Source organism: Nyctereutes procyonoides, unplaced genomic scaffold (genome assembly GCF_905146905.1).
Source record: "Nyctereutes procyonoides isolate TBG_1078 unplaced genomic scaffold, NYPRO_anot_genome, whole genome shotgun sequence".
In the NCBI taxonomy this organism is placed as follows: domain Eukaryota; kingdom Metazoa; phylum Chordata; class Mammalia; order Carnivora; family Canidae; genus Nyctereutes; species Nyctereutes procyonoides.
The window spans coordinates 66,486,801-66,503,743 of NW_026575051.1; the positions used below are offsets into that span (position 1 = coordinate 66,486,801).

A 16,943-nucleotide genomic window follows, 5' to 3' on the forward strand; every position below is an offset into this window, starting at 1 on the left:
GGATTTGATCACAGTGGCCTTGGTTGCATTATTCTTTCATCTTAAATGTAAGGAACCAGGCAGGCTCTTAGTACAGAACTAGATCTTAGTACAAGGTCTGAGACCCTAGTTGCATTAAATGACTTGCCTAAAATTAAGTGGCAAATTAGTACCAGAGGTTGGCTCTTTTTATTTATTTATTTATTTATTTATTTATTTATTTATTTATTTATTATTTTTTGAGGTTGGCTCTTTAGAGCTATCTTCAGCTACCCATCTTCAGCTACAAAGTTAAAACCAAGTTGGAATTATGTTATATCTATAGAAGTAGATGAAAGAAATGAATCCCTTTGATTACTGTTCATACTTGAAAAAGAGAAAACAATCATGTGTTTAAGAGTACTGTAAAATGCTTATAATTTTTGAAATTATCCTGTCTTCTTAGACATATTTTAACAATAAAAGAAAGAACATACATAGTCTTTAGATGCATTTGCTGACATTACCTTCACAGGGTCCCAGTAGCCAAATGCACTTATATACTTATAGGTGTAGCTAAGCATTTTCTGGGCAAGGTGTGATGCTATTGGATAACATTTTTCAAAAATACTCTCACGATTCTCCACCAGTGGCTTCAGTTTCAAATGCATACTATATTGTACAATGTGGATTTTCCGTGCTCCATTAACCAGAATTACTGGTATCAAAAGCTTCTCAAGTTCATCCTGATGAAAAAAAAAAATCATAAAACCTAATATTTTTGATGGAACGAAATCTGGTCACAGTACATAGACATTGCTGGTAACTGACTACTTCAGTCAAAAGAACAAATGTTTTTCAGCTTCTGAGTGGCTGCATATTGGCAGCTAAAACTTTTGACTCCATGTGGCTTCCATGTTGCCCTTGATTTATTCACTTGTTTTCATGAAACAATGCAGGTGGTGCCAGCAAAAGGGAAGATAGCCCTAAAATACACATTTCTTTTGAAACATTAAAAAGGAACCAAGGCATAAACCAAGTTGCATTTGTTTCATTCTCAAATGTTACATTTTGAATTATGGAAAATGAAGGAAAAGTAATAACCTGTATTACTTGTAAATTACTCATATCTGCTTCAAATTTTTCTCCCAGTTCACCTCTCAGGCGTTCAAGTGCATCAGTTTCCTGTTCTTCATCTTCCTCGCTCATCACTTCCTCATCTTTGGGAAATTCATCTTCAAGGATGTTGTCAATATCATCTTCATCTTCTTCAGGCTCTTCTTCACTAAAGTCTTCATCTTCTCTACTAATCTAAGGAAGAAAATATTCTCTTTCACTATATATATATATATATATATATATATATATAATATGCAACAAACCACTCTGCTAACTAATCATTTGGAATATTTTATGTAGCTGAAGATTGGCTGGTATGGCAACATTCATTGAGTACACAGTACAATTTTAAATTTTTTTTTATTTACTTATGATGGTCACACAGAGAGAGAGAGAGGCAGAGACACAGGCAGAGGGACAAGCAGGCTCCATGCACCGGGAGCCTGACGTGGGATTCGATCCCGGATCTCCAGGATCGCGCCCTGGGCCAAAGGCAGGCGCCAAACCGCTGCGCCACCCAGGGATCCCCACAGTACAATTTTAAATATCTGGCATCCAGAAATTTCATTCCTTTAAGACTCTGACACCATACTGATTCCAAAGTAAATACATAAGCAAGATATTAAATCCTATTTATGCCTATGGTTGCGAGAAAGTTACACTTGTTTATGTAGAATTTTTCTTTTAATTCCAGTTAGTTGACATATGTTATGTTAGTTTCAGGTGTACAATATAGTGATTCAATAATTCCATACATCACCTGGTGCTCGTCACAACAAGTGTACTTCTTAATCCCCATCATTTGATTAACCCATTCCCACATCCACCTCCCCTCTGGTAACCATCAGTTTGTTCTTTGTAATTAAGGGTCTGTTTCTCCTTCTTCTTCCATCCACCTCCCCATGTGGTTGATATCTCCATTGCTTTGGGGGTGGGAGGCTCAGGAGTTCTTACTGGAGTGCCATCTCCCTCTTCACCATCACAGGCTCCTGGTGCTCAGGATGCCACTGGCTCTGCAAATAGCAGCCATGTGCAGATCTGGGCCATATTTGGTTCTTGTGGATCGTGCGCCTGATGCTGCTGAGGGCCCACACATTCTTGTTCATGGTAGTTCACATGTAGGAGGTGGCGAGTTTTCACTGGTTAGATCTCTGCTTCATGACCACCGCTACATCTCTGTGGTGGGCGGCTGGCTCCACACCCACAGCCTTGTGGTGAGTCTGCCCATTTGGTGCGAGGAGTTGTGAGCCTTCAGGTTGGTTATTGGGCTGGGCACTGTATGTCTGCTTGTTCCTCTTGATCTGGAAGCTGGAGCAGTTTCACAGGACCATCCACTGCAGGTTGGTAGACTTCCACCATGGAAGTCGCGAAGAGGAGTCTGTTTCTTGATTTCTCTCTCTCTTTTTTCCCTTTGCTAATTTGTTTTGCTTCTTGAACTTCACATATGAGTCAGATCATTTGGTATTTGCCCTTCTCAGACTGACTATTTCACTTAGCTAATACTCTCTAGCCCCATCCGTGAACGTTACATCTTTTTGGTAGTCTTCAGTAATGATATTTAGTGGAACTCAAGGAGAATAAATCACTAGCTGTTTTAGCTTGGACAAGTTCAGTTTCCTCATCGGTGAAATAGGAATAATAAAAGTACCTATCTCACAGGGATGGTGGGAGAATTAAATTACTTAATACATGCAAAGTCCTTGCTTAGAAAAGTCAGCACGTCGTAAGCATGAAATGACAGCTATTATTGTGTCACGATAGCTATTACTTGTCACTTTGCATAAAGCACTGTATTAACAGAACAGTCTATCCCTTCAGGGGTTTATAGCCCATCCGAAGAAAGAAAAATAATACATAAATGATTATTAAAGACCATGGCAGGATATCGGTACTAGGTGGTGCTGTACAGGCTTTAACATTTATCCTCCTACACTGCCGTGACACTCTTTTCCCCCTGAAGTATTCCTTGTATCAGTTGGAGGACTAACTTTAGGTTGGAAACCAGAACTTTTCCTAACTCCTTTCCTTCCATCTTTGTACATCCAGTTTCCAAGGGCTGTAATCCTAAACAATGCCCTAGACTCTCTCCTTTCCCGAACTGTCCCACTATTTGCGCTTTCATTATCTCTTGCTTGCAATCTCCTGCTTAACCCGTTTCCTCATCTTTCTACTGATTAGACTCTGGTTCCTTTAAAGAGAACCTTGAGCTGGGATTTGGCCTTGCAGGTGCAGGGAGGAAGATGAGGGGATTAGGTCGCTTTCTGCTCTGTGTGGAGGCTCCTCTCTCTCTGAAAGGAGTTTGGCTATGGGGCAGTGGTTTTCAGTTCTGTTTGTTTGTGTGAATTTTGAAACCATTTGGTTCTCTTACTACTTTTTCCTTTTCCTTTCCCTTTGGCCAAAAAATCAAATCAAATCAAATCAAATCCTGAGATTTGATTTTCTAAGGATCATTGGAAGTATGGTGGGATGAATACACACTGCAAACCAGGGACATCTCAGTTCTAGATGAACTTGTACTCACCTCTTTTTGGCTCTACTTAATAGTTCTTCCAACTTGTTTGTTAATTAAAAAAAACTATGTAAGTTTAAAAATAGATTCATTTTGGAGTGTCTGGTTGGCTTAGATGGTTGGGTGCCTGACTCTTGATTTCAGCTCAGGTGATGGGATAGAGCCCTGATTCAGGTGCTGTATTCAGCATGGGGTCTGCTGGAGATTCTCTTCCTCTCCCTCCCCTCACTCTCTCTCTAAAATAAATAAATAAAGTCTTTTTTTAAAAAAATAGATTCATTTTTGCTAAAAGGATAAAATTATATAACATTATATAGGGTAAAAATATTTCCTTTCACACTCTCATCTCTATCTCCATTTTCCTGCCTAGAAATAATTTTGGTTAACAACTTGGTTAAGATCCTTTTAGATGTTTACACCCCTCATACTCCTGCACATACAAAATTATATTTTACACATAAATGGGATCATTCTATATTGTACAACTTGTTTTTTTAAAAATATAATCTAGCAACACATTTAAATTTCTTTCCATATAAAAACATACATCTTTTTATTCTTATTTAGCCATTCCTGCATTTTAAAAATGTTTTCTTTGTTTCTTTTTTTTAAGATTTCATTTATTTATTTGAGAGAGAGAGACTGCGAGCACAAGCAGGGTGAGAGGCAGAGGGAGAGACAAAGAAAGAAGCAGACTCTCCTCTGAGCAGGGGGCCCCATGGGGGGCTGAATCCCAGGACCCCAGGATCATGACCTGAGCTGAAGGTGGACACTTAACTGCCTGAGCCACCCCAGTGCCCCCAAACAAGAACTTTAAAGCAGTTGTTATCTCTATGACCAATGAGGAAAAGAAAAATACACTCACAATAAATGAAAAGATAGGAAATCTCAGGAGGGACTAAAAAATATAAAAACAAACCAAATGGAAATTTTGGAACTAAAAGCTACAGTATTTGAAATTTTAAAAATTATCAGATGGAGTTAATAGACTGGAGATGACAGAGGGAAGAATCAGTGAATTTGAAGATGGATCACAATAAATGATCTAACTTAAAGAAGAGAGAAAAGACTGAAAAAATCAACAGCCCCAAGGTCCTCTGGAACAACAGTGAATGATAACCTATGTGAAATTGATTTTCAGAAGGAGACAGAGAGCAAATAGGACAGAAGAAACATTTGAAGAAATAATGTCCAAAGTTCTCCCAAGTTAGTGAAGCACATAAATTTACAGATTGAAGAAGTTTAGTGAACCCCAAACTAGACAAATATGAAGAAAATGACATGTAGGCATATCATAATCAAACTATTGAAAAGCAAAGTTACAGAGAAAATCATGAAAACAGTCAGGTAACGGGAAAATAATTCAAATGACCACATTCTTCTCATCCCTCTGGTTTCCATCACACCACAGGAATGAATGAAGAGCAACAGAAATGAATAAATGTAAAGGACTTATTTTCCTCTTAATGTATTTAAAATACATATGACTGTTTAAAACAAAAACTACAATTTTTTTCTTACGGAGTTTATAATATATTTGGTTGTAAAACGAATGTCAAGTAGAGCATAAAGGGTGGAGGTGGGTGTAAATGGACTTCTACAGTCACAGGTTTCTACAGTTTTACACGAAATAATATTGACTCTATGTAGAGTGGGAAAAACTAAGGTTGTATATGTAATAGGGAACAACCATTACAAAATAATACATAGAGGTATAACTAAAAAGCCAATAGATAAATAAAATGGATTTCTAAAATACATTCAAACAATCCCAGAGATGGCTGGGAAAGGAAAAGAGAAAATAAAGAGGACAAACAGAAAACAAATAAAATTCATGGTCTCTGAGAAATAGGACTAGATTTGGGATAAGCTCTCTCATAAATTTCTATGAGTAGGGTAAGGTAGGGGCAAGGCTACAAATGAGTAGAAGTTTATGCCAGGGGGCACCTGGGTGGCTCAGTGGCTGAGTGTCTGCCTTTGGTTCAGGTCATGATCCTGGAGACCCGGGATCGAGTCCCACGTCAGGCTTCCAGCATGGAGCCTGCTTCTCCCTCTGCCTGTGACTCTGCCTCTCTCTCTGTGTGTGTCTCTCATGAATAAATAAGTAAAATCTTTAAAAAAAAGTTTATGTTAGGAGGGTGATGGGGATTACACTCAGAATTCTTACAGCTAGGGAGGAAAGGAGATAGGAAGAAATGGAGAGAAATATAGACTTGTGCGCCTTTGAGGAGCACCAGGTGATGCATGGAAGTGTTCAATCACAATATCGTACATGTAAAACTAATAATACACTGTATGTTAACTAACTCGAATTTAAATAAAAACTTAAAAAAAAAAACCCTCAATCCCCAACCTCTATACTTCATACACACCTTTGCTTTCTGATCCATCCCGAAGAGCTCTCTGCACATAGACCTTTGGACCCATCTGCTCTGTCTCGTCCCTGGAAGGCCTCAAGGATGGTCTTGGCTTGGTGCCTGGTCCTGAGCCTTGTTTCAACACCATTTGGACCCTGACTTTGGCTTCCCCTTCGTACTGAAGGTATTTATCTCTATGAACTATTCACCTGGGTGTAGTCCCTCCCAGTTCTGCTGACTTGCGGCTCTGGCTCCTTGTCCTGGCTCTCTATAGCTTTCTCCTATCTGTGGCTATCTACAGCTCAAGAGATTGAGGCACCAGAGAAGGAGCCGGGGAAGAGGAAGAGAGCCAAGATTCTGGAGCAAGGACCAGGAGTAGATGCAAGGCCTAGGAGGAGTTGGACAGTATGCAAACGAAATCTCTCTACTAAGTGATTTTTATTTATTTATTTATTTATTTATTTATTTATTTATTTATTTATTTATTTATTTATTTTATTTTATTTTTAAAAATTTTTCTTTTTAGTGATTTTATTTAGAGTATTCTTTAGTCACACTGGGAGCCTGAAGTTCCACCAGATGGCGACATTTTCCTACAAAATTAATGCAGGCGGTCCCCATGAGACTGAAGTAATTTCTGACATTAAAAATCTGTTACCTGCTGCAAAAAAATCAGACAGGACGGGCAACGGTTTTTGTTAAGGAGGAGAAGGCAAACCTGGGAAGGGATTTATTTGCATGTGGTTCCCCAATTAGCTGTGAAAAGGTGAGTCACGGAGCTGCACCTGCCTTACGAAAGGCAAATGATGAGAAGGCCCCGGTTCTGTTCATGAAGGCAAGCTCCAGGGTCTGTGTAGAGTCAGCATGGATTCGAGTCAGGGTATCACATTAACTGATTACAGCAACCACACTGTGTGATCCTTGAGACGCTGCATTTGGTTTAGTCTTCCTTTGAGTCAATAGTAAGTAAGACATGTAAAATTTTCATCAAAGGAGTTAAAAAAAATCAATGCACAATTTTCATCTTTGATTCATCAAAAATCTCAGGAATTATCTTCCCAAAGTCAGTTTGTATAAATTAATTGTGTGGGATACACAGCCAGTAAGTCTCAGGAGAGCTAACAGTTTACAAAAACCTACTTGATTTATAAGGATAGAATATTGAATTTTTGAATGAAAAATAGTAAGAAATCCCACTAGTCTAATGTTAACAAATAGAAAAAATGATAAATTAAGAACATTTAGAATTTATCCTGAAAGTTGACTCTCTTGGAGCACCTGGGTGGCTCAGTAGGTTAAGTGTCTGCCTTTGGCTCAGGTCATGATCCCAGGGTCTTGGGATCGAGCCCTGCATCAGGTTCCCTGCTCAGTGGGGAGCCTGCCTCTCCCTCTGCCCCTCACCCTACTTGTGCTCTCTCTAGCTCTCTCCCTCATTCTCTCTCAAATAAATAAAATTTAAAAAAGTAACTCTCTTAAGAAAAAGCAGATTTAACTAAACAATAGCAAAGAAGAAAAATTAAAGTATTAGTTCAGGAAACTAGGTATTATTAACTTTTCTTCCACTTTACAATGAAAAACACCTAGGTTTAGAGAAATTAAGAAACTTGCTCAAGGTTATACAACAGCAGCAAAACAACTGTTGAGTTGAGCCTACTATGTGTCAGCACTATGTTACGTACTGGGGACCTGGCAGTGAACAAAGTCAGCAAGAACCCCAAAGTCTGGAGTGTTTTGGTAATATGTTGCTGAGACAAGTGGGGTGATTCTTAAGGGGACCACTAGGGATTCCCAGGGGCTGGAGGTAGTTAAACTATGCTTGAGCTCAGGTTAGGACATGGGGTTTTATTTTATTATTACTTTTTTAAAAAATCCTAAACCTCAGTATGACTCCTTGAACAGAGTAGAATTTCGGAACATGTTTGTTCAGGGAATGAACAGTAGAATGAGGCCAGAAGCTTCTGACAGTTTTGTTCATGGCTGATCCTCCAGTGTCTGAGTAGCGTCAGGCATGCAGTGAGAGGTCAGACCAGACCGGCTGACTGGCTGGCTGGATGAGTGAAGATTCGGGCCAATAATGGAGAGGAGGGTACTTGGTCCTTAGACGGTGCCACAACTTTCTCAGGCTAATGGTTTTAGGCCTACTTTTGGTTGTAGATACTTTGGACAAGGAAACAATTGTTCCCGCCCCTATTCTGCAATGTTTTGACCCCCTGTTACGGTTGGGGTGCTCGGTATCAGTGGTCCCCTGTACTTAGGGCCAGCATGTCCATACGAGGGGGATACACGGTTCCATGTGTAGCAAGTCCTATCTCCTGTGATTCCTCTCTTCTCCTTCCCCTTGTGGGGTCGAACCTTCATATACAGATGGAAATCAGATCCTGGAAGAGTCAGTCTTGAAAAGATGGTACAGGGTGCTTTATGCCAGGAGGAAATGGCAGGAGCTGGGAACCACCTTACTGTTCGCCTTGGTTACAGGGACGACCTGTAAGCTGCCCGTATAGACAGGAGCCTCAGGTAACTGCAGAACTAGCGTGTCTAGCACACACCCCTCTTCAAATTCTGTACCCAGTAAGCGGGGCAGTAGCACTGCGGTCGGCTAGGTCATTTCGGGCACAGCTCCTCTCCAAACAAAACAGAATCCACGATCCTCAGGGTTTATCTTTTTGAAAAATCAGCAGATGGAGAAAAGGAGCTGCACCGAGTATCCTGCAGAATATAGAAGTCTGAGGGTTCACAGGCTCTGCCTCGTTCCATTCTCTACCTCAACGTAATCTATGTTTTAGGCCCAGCACAGAGGCATAGACTCCGTGTCTAGACCCCAACCCCAGGCTCCCAGCCTATCTCCCTGTGCCGTGGGCTGCAAGTGTGAAAGGCAAAAATGAAAATGCAAAAAGAAGCATAGTTTACCGTCGCATTATATTTTGAATTTGATTATTTAAACCCCTCTGGTGGTTTTCTTTCCTTTAAAAAGGTTCATTTTTCCGACTATAAAAATAATAAAAGGTCACTGCAGACAACTTTGGGGTAACAAACTAAAGGTAAAAGTGATATACAATCTTACTATTCAAACATGAACTCTGTGGACTTCAAGACTTTTTCTAAGCATCTTTTGATTTTATACTGTTGATATATAAAAACATATATAATATAGAAATATTATACTATGGATAGTCTGCCTTTAAAAAAAAAGCAACCCTTTTATTATTTACTTACCTCCCCTTTCTGTTTTTTTTCTCTCTCTGCTATAAGTTCAGCCCTTCTTTTAGAAATCATATCATCCTGTTAAAGAAAGAGACATTTAGAAGTTTTAATGGATAATGATACAATTACTTTTTGTGTGTGTGTATATATGTATAAAATGTATATATGTATAAAATGTATATATATTTCTTCCCAAAGTGGGAATAACATTTGGACGGAAGAATGGTAAACTTTCCAGAAAACCATGGGATGGTGGTCATTATCCTACTACGTCCTTGAACCTCTGGAGCTTCTGATGAGGTATTTCCCTCCAGAGCCATAAACAGCACCTGAGAACAGACATTCTTTCTACAAACTTTAGACTACCATTTGGAATTTATTATTTATTTGTTTGCTTTGGTAAAGAGGCAGATTACGCACCTGGAGAAATAGGGAAGTACTTGGAGGCAATGTGTTGAAAATGTTTGATAATCTTTTATCACGCCAATAAAATACAGCCTAATAATGTATTACATCATTTAAGTCAGTATCTCTCAGAGTTGGAACTAATTAATTAGTTGATTTACTGACAAATAGCTCAATGCCTTTGATCTCGGTGGGGTTTTTTTTGTTTTGTTTTGTTTTGTTTTGTGAAATTTACTAATAACAAAATACATCTCCGCATACCTTCCTCCTGCCAAGGTTGTTCCTTCCCTGTGGACACGTGGACCAACCACAAGCTCTCTTCAGCGTGAAAGCCCTTCACTTTACTTCACACTGCTTTCATGTCCCATCTTTGTCTTCCTAGTTCTAGATCTGAAAGCCTCATTCTTTTTAACCTTGTCTAGATCTAGAGATTTGCCTTTTTAAGACATGTCTTACACATGGAATGAATCATATGGTATGGATGATTTTTTTTTTGACCTGGCTTCTTTTACTAAGTATTATGATTTTCATCCATGTTGTAGGGTGTTATCTAAAGTTTGTTCTTTTTTAATACTGACTAGTATCCATTATATGGATATTCCACACATCTATTCATTCATTCATCCAACTTTATACAATTGTAAGATATTTATTGATTTTTTAAAGATTTTATTTTTATTTATTTGACAGAGAGAGAGAGAGAGAGAGGGAGCACATAGCAGGGGAAGCAGCAGGCAAAGGGAGAGGGAGAAGCAGGCTCCCTGCTGAGCAGGAAGCCTGACGTGGGGCTCAGTCCCAGGACCTTGGGATCAAGACCTGAGCTGAAGGCAGATGCTTAACCGACTGAACCACCCAGCTGCCCCAAACTGTAAGATATTTAAAGTGTATATTGTGATGATTTGATATAGGTGTACATTTTAAAAGGACTCTTCCCATTTAATGAACACATCCATCACCTCAATATTTGCCCCCCCCCCTTTTTTGTGACAACATTTAAGTTCTACTCTCTTGGCAAATTTTGACTACACAATTCGATGTTATCAACTATAGTCACCATGTTATACATTAGCTCCTCAGATCTTATTCATTTTATAGCTGAAAGTTTGTACCTGTTACCAACTTCTCCCTATTTCCCCCACCCCTCAGCCCCTGACAACCACTTTTCTACTCTCTGTTTCCATGAGTTTGAATTTTTTTTACATTCCACATGTAAATGATACGATGTACTATTTGTCTTTCCCTGTCTGGCTAATTTCATTTCGCATAATACCCTCAAGTTCCACCCATGTTGCAAGTGGCAGGGTTTCCTTCTTTCTCGTGGCTGAATAATACCCCACTGTAAATACAGCATCTTTTTTATCCATCCATCCATTGACAGACATTTAGATTGCTTCCATATTTTGGCTATCGTATAAATGCTGCAGCAAGGAACACGAGAGTGCTGATCTTTCTTCCATCTCCTGTTTTCATTGCCTTTGGATATATACTCAGACGTAGGACTCCTGGATCATAAAATAGTTGTATTTTAAAACTTTTGAGAAACTTCCAAGCTATTTTCCCCAGTGGTTGTACCAGTTTACACTCCCACCAACAGTGCAAGGGATTTCCTTTTCTCCACAGTCCAGCCAACATTTGTTATCTCTTGTCTTTTGATGACAGCCATTCTAACAAGAGTAAGGTAATATCTCATTGTACTTTTTTTTTAAAGATTTTATTTATTCATGAGAGAGAGAGAGAGAGAGAAAGAGAGAGAGAGAAGCAGAGACACAGGCAGAGGGAGAAGAAGGCTCCACGCAGGGAATCTGACATGGGACTTGATCCCAGGACCCCAGAGTCACACCCTGAGCTGAAAGTAGATTCTAACCCCTGAACTACCCAGGCATCCCTCTCATTGTACTTTTGATTTGCATTTCCCTGATGATTATTGATACTGAGCACTTTTTCATGTACCTATTGACCATCTGTATGTCTTCTTTGGAAAAATGTCTATTCAGAGCCTCTGAATGTTTTTTCAGATTTTTAATCTATTTTTAAATCAGATTGTGTGTGTGTGTGTGTGTTTGCCATTGAGCTATGTAAGTTCTTCATATTTTGTGGATTTTAACCCCTAATCAGATGCAAATCAGATATGACTTGTAAACATTTTCTCTTGCTCTTGATGGCTTCCTTTGTTGTGCGAAAGCCTTTTAGTTTGATGTAGTTGCCATTTGTTGACTTTTGCTTTTGGTGTCAAGTCCAAAAAATAAATAAATAAATAACTGCCAAGACAATGTCAAGGAGCTTATCCCCTATGTTTTCTTTTAGAAGTTTATTGGTTTCAGGTCTTATATTCAAATCCTTAATCCATTTTGAGTTGCTTTTTGTGTAATAGTATAGGATAGGGGTCCAGTTTCATTTTTTTGTATGTAGCTGTCCAGTTTTCCCAGGATTTACTTAAGAGACTGTCTTCCATCATGTATCTTTGGATTTTTGCTTGTAAATTAATTGACAATTTGGGCATGGGGTTATTTCTGGGCTACCTGTTCTGTTCCATTGATCTATGTGTCTAGTCTGCTATTGAACCTCTGTATTGAATTTTTCAGTTCCGTTATTGTATTCTCCAGCTCTGTGATTTCTATTTGGTACTTCCATATATTTTCTATCTCTTTCTTGAAATTCTTACTTTGTTCATGCATTGTTCTCTGGACCCTGTGAGCATCTTATGAACATTATTTTGAACCCTTTATCAGGTAAATCACTTATCTTTGTTTCAGTAAAGTCTACTTCTGGAGTTTTTGTTTGAAAAATATTCCTTTCTTCATTTTCTTTGACCCTGTGTTGTTTTCTGCACTGGTTATGAATAATGCTGTTATGAACATTCATATATACATTTTTATGGGGATCCATTTTCATTTCTGTTAGATGAGTTCCTAGAAGTAGAATGGCTGGATTCCCTACGACACTTCTGAGCATTTTATGTAATACTCCCCTGATTTCAGTTTTAGAAAAAATATCCTATATTGAATTATGGATCTGTTCATCATAGCCATGTTGGATGGTAGCATCACTCCAAGAACTAGTGAAAAAGCCATCAAAATTTTAATTCTTTTTTTTTAATTTTAATTCTCTATGTTGCTTCTCCTTCTACTTCTCTCCTGTGTCTGGTATAGGATATGTTTGTGCTGCCACTATCTTTAATTTTAAAGATGCGTTGTAGAGAAAAGTATTAACATATTGCAAATCACATGGGTTTCAAATAATTTTTAACTATTTAATTAAAAATAGTGTTAATATTTGATAAAAAGTGTTTTCATATTGACTGTGAAAGACATTTTATAACTTGAACAGATGTTGACTAAATTTACTCCCATATTTTTTATTGGATACATACCTTGATTTTCGCCTTCATTTCTTTGATGAGTTTCTTCCTTTCTAATTTCTTCTTTTGTTTCTGTTTCCACTTTTCCATTTGAGAAGTAAGGAGTCGATCAGAAATATCTTGATCATCTACTTGTATAAAAACAGCAGCATCTGGGAAAAATCCATGTTCCCCCAGAAACAGGGCCTCCTCAGGATATCGTGGGAAACCATCTAATATAAAACCTGTGGAACTTGGTGGAAATTTCATAATTTATTCACTTAAAATATTGCATTATAAATATTGATTTAAAATTTAAAAATTAATAAATCACAACTTTATATAAGATGTGCAATGAATAGTTTTAGAAGTTTACTGTAGTATCTTTTATTTCGTTTAATATTTCTACTTGGGTAAGCATGGTATGTCTTCTCCCAAATGTATTGAATTAGATTAAAATAATATTTTATAGTTCTGTTCATAGTATAGATAAGTTCTCTTATATTGTAAATAGTCTTAAATATTTGGTGAAAAAGTAAGAGAAAATAAATTCTCTGCTTGGGAATTGTAATGACTGTATCACCCTTATGTAAAGGTAGGTTTGGCTAGCCTGCTTCTAGTGGGATTCCACCTTTGTGCAGTTTTTCTTCTCGTGATGCTTCGTTTCATGAGACAGTTTTTACCCTCTTTCCTGGATCCCCTTATGATCAATGACAATTACTAACGTAGGCAACCTGGCCCATATATGTTAGATGATTATGTTCAAATAGAATTATAAAACTTGTCCAGGTAAGAGGAAACAATAAGGATCAGAAAAATAACTGGAACATGGCTATATTTTCATTATTAAACAACCAGGCTTTAAGAACTTGGTTTTGTTTACTTGAAAGAGTCTATATTGATCTCCTTTTGAATGAGAATTTGTCCCGTTTACCTAAAATTTGACTTCTTTTAGGTATTTATATTTAAATATATGCTGTCTTCTTCACAGGACTTCTATGAACATTTGACAGTTTGAGTCCTTATCTGACATTTTAAAATGTTTCCTGTCTTAGTAAGTGGGCAGATTTTTATATTTTGGCTCTAAGATGTATGCCTTTTTCCTTAGGGATGCCTTCAGCAATGTCTCTTCGTGAAGAACAATTTCATCTCTACTGTTCCAGCTGTCACTTCTTTGTCAAGCTCTACCTCTATACCCAACTTCTGAGTTTCAATTCAGAATTTTCAAAAGGTTTCTTAGTTCCTTCATTGAAGTGCTCTTCAGGAATTGTATACGTATCATACTGTCAAAAATCATACTCATTGTTACCCTTCCACACTGCTCTTGCCTCTGACTCACTGGTATTCAGGTACCAAACTTCAGAGATACTTGGACTGCTCCTCCAGCCCCCTCTTGCTTCTCACATATGAGAGCTAAGCCCTGGCCTGTCCTCTTCTGTACCCATATTTCAATTTCTACCATTACATCTTAGTTCAGGCGCTTATTATATCTCTCCAGGACTCATGCAATAGCCCTTCAAATATATGTTGATTTTTCCCCTGATTAGAAAAGCAACAAATCCCACTACAGAAAAATTGGAAAATAGAGAAAAGCATGAAAAATGGCAAGATTATCCACAATCTCATATCCTAGAGATTACTGTCATTTTGTTTTGTTTCTTTCCAATTTATTCCTCTATTTATTCCATCTTGCTATTATACTATAAATAACTTTGTATCTTTTTATTTTTATTTTTTTATTTTTTTTTAATTTTTTAATTTATGATAGTCATACAGAGAGAGAGTGGTAGAGACACAGGCAGAGGGAGAAGCAGGCTCCATGCACCAGGAGCCTGACGTGGATTCGATCCTGGGTCTTCAGGATCGTGCCCTGGGCCAAAGGCAGGCGCCAAACCACTGCGCCACCCAGGGATACCCAACTTTGTATCTTTTTAAACTTAATGTTATATAATAACATTGCTCATGCCATTACAAGTTCTTCATTTTAATATATTTTGATGGTTGCATAATAGCTATTTTATTTAGACTTTTTACAATTTCACTTTTTTATTTTTAATTCTTCAATTCATATGGTTTTAAAAAAAATTTTAATGTAGGGGATCCCTAAGTGGCTCAGCGGTTTAGCGCGCCTGCCTTTGGCCCAGGGCATGATCCTGGACCCTGGGATCGAGTCCCACATCAGGCTCCCTGAATGGAGCCTGCTTCTCCCTCTGCCTGTGTCTCTGCCTCTCTCCCTCTCTCTCTCTCTCTCGCTCATGAATAAATAAATAAAATCTTTAAAAAAATAAAAATAAAAATAAAAAAATTTAATGTATAGTGTAAGGTCAGGAGCTAAGTTAATGAAGAACAACCCATGACTACATTGGTTTTTTTTGTTGTTGTTGTTTTGTTTTTTAAAGATTTACTTATTTATTTGAGAAGGCAGGGAGTGGCAGAGGGAGAGGGACAAGCAAACTCCACGCCAAGTGCAAAGCCCAATGTGGGGCTGAATCCCATGACACCAAGATCATGAGCCAAAATCAAGAGTTGGATGAGCCAAAATCAAGAGTTGGATGCTTAACCCACTGAGTCACCAAGATGCACCCCCCCCCATGACTACATTGTTGCAGTTGACCTGCCTACGTTTACCACAACTAATGAACTAATTAGGGCAACAGGAAATTAAAATCAAAGTCGATGACCTATAACCAATGTGAATAAAATACAGTTTCATCTAAGTGTCTGTTATTATTGGTACTATAGTATCATTCTAGTTAGGAAATTGCAGTGAAGTTTTAAATCCTGATGGCATGGAGATTCTGATATATGTCCTGTCTAAAGTCATGCTTCTTCCTGATTTTTAAGAAAGGGATAACACTGGACAGTTACTAAGTGGTCTTACCTGTAATTATTGAAAGGCTCCAAGGAAAAGAGTCCAGTTCATCATTAGCATACATGGGTTTAGAATATGGGTGCTCAACCATGACTACACAGTAGAATCACCTGGGGAGATCTCAAAAATACCACTGCCTAGATCTCAACTTTACACTTCTAAAAATTTTGATTGTTGTTTTGGGGAAGGGGCCCCTAGCATCAGTATTTTTAAATTCATTCCTCAAACGTTTTTAATGTGTAGAATCGCTAGTTTACAAGAGAGTAAAAGAAAAAAAATCTTAAAATTTATGCTGAATTATGTGTTTAACTTTTCAGAATAAAGCAAATAAAAGTCAACAATTATATAACCCTATATAAAATAAGATACCGTATTGGTTCTGTAAGCCACCATTCAGAAAGAATTGTTTCAAGAATTTCGGGAGGCAATGGCTCATTTTCCATTAGATTTAATCTGATTGCTTCTTCTTCTTCTGTAAATTGTACTTCTTGAAGCTAAAAACAAAAATCAGGAGACAAGAAAAAATTTAAAACTCTGTATTAATAAATAATACTCTATACATAGTTGATTAGGGCGAGACCTTTACTTCTTAGGTCATTTTTAAAATGCTGCTTGTTTAAAAAAATAAAATAAATAAAATATTGCTTGTTAACACTTTAAAACTTGAACTCTTTTTAAAAAATCAACATTTAATATGGTTTAAAATATTAAATTATATATTATAGCTAAAAGGAGTTACTAGTGATTAGTATGAATGATTTTCAAACATGGCCTGAGGATAACTGTCTCATCACTTTGTGCTAAGATATTATTCAGTCTATCTCACACTCCCATAAGGTTTAACTAATTTTTGTCGTTTATCTTATAGTTATTCAGCTCAGATCCTGATTGAAGGATGGGCCAGCCAGCCAGTCATCTGGGATACAATCCATAGCTGGGCCCATTTACAGGGGATAATTTGAGAAGAAAAGGGTCTACCTCTATCAGAAATGGTTAAAAGGTGAGTTAGAATTAAGAATTTTCTCTTTACAACCCCAGAAAGAAACCATCTAAGATATATATAAAATTTCTTACATGCATCATTAGAATATTTTGAGATCTCTGCTGTTGCTGGGGCAGATTTTTATGATATTTGATAGAAAACAGAGAACACAATAAAGCAAAACCTCATAGTCTAGGTCAGAC

The 16,943-nt window shown here is 37.6% G+C and overlaps 1 protein-coding gene across 1 annotated transcript in view; it reads right to left on the minus strand.

Moving 5' to 3' along the window:
• Positions 1-16,943, minus strand: part of AK9 (adenylate kinase 9) — a 114,149-nt gene that overhangs the window by 17,813 nt on the left and 79,393 nt on the right. Inside the window, exons 27-31 of the mRNA XM_055330350.1 lie at positions 16,128-16,252; positions 12,920-13,139; positions 9,157-9,222; positions 1,063-1,269; positions 486-704 (exon numbers count right to left, since the gene is read on the minus strand). Coding sequence (XP_055186325.1) covers positions 486-704; positions 1,063-1,269; positions 9,157-9,222; positions 12,920-13,139; positions 16,128-16,252 — 837 coding nt within the window. The remainder of the gene's footprint in view (positions 1-485; positions 705-1,062; positions 1,270-9,156; positions 9,223-12,919; positions 13,140-16,127; positions 16,253-16,943) is intronic.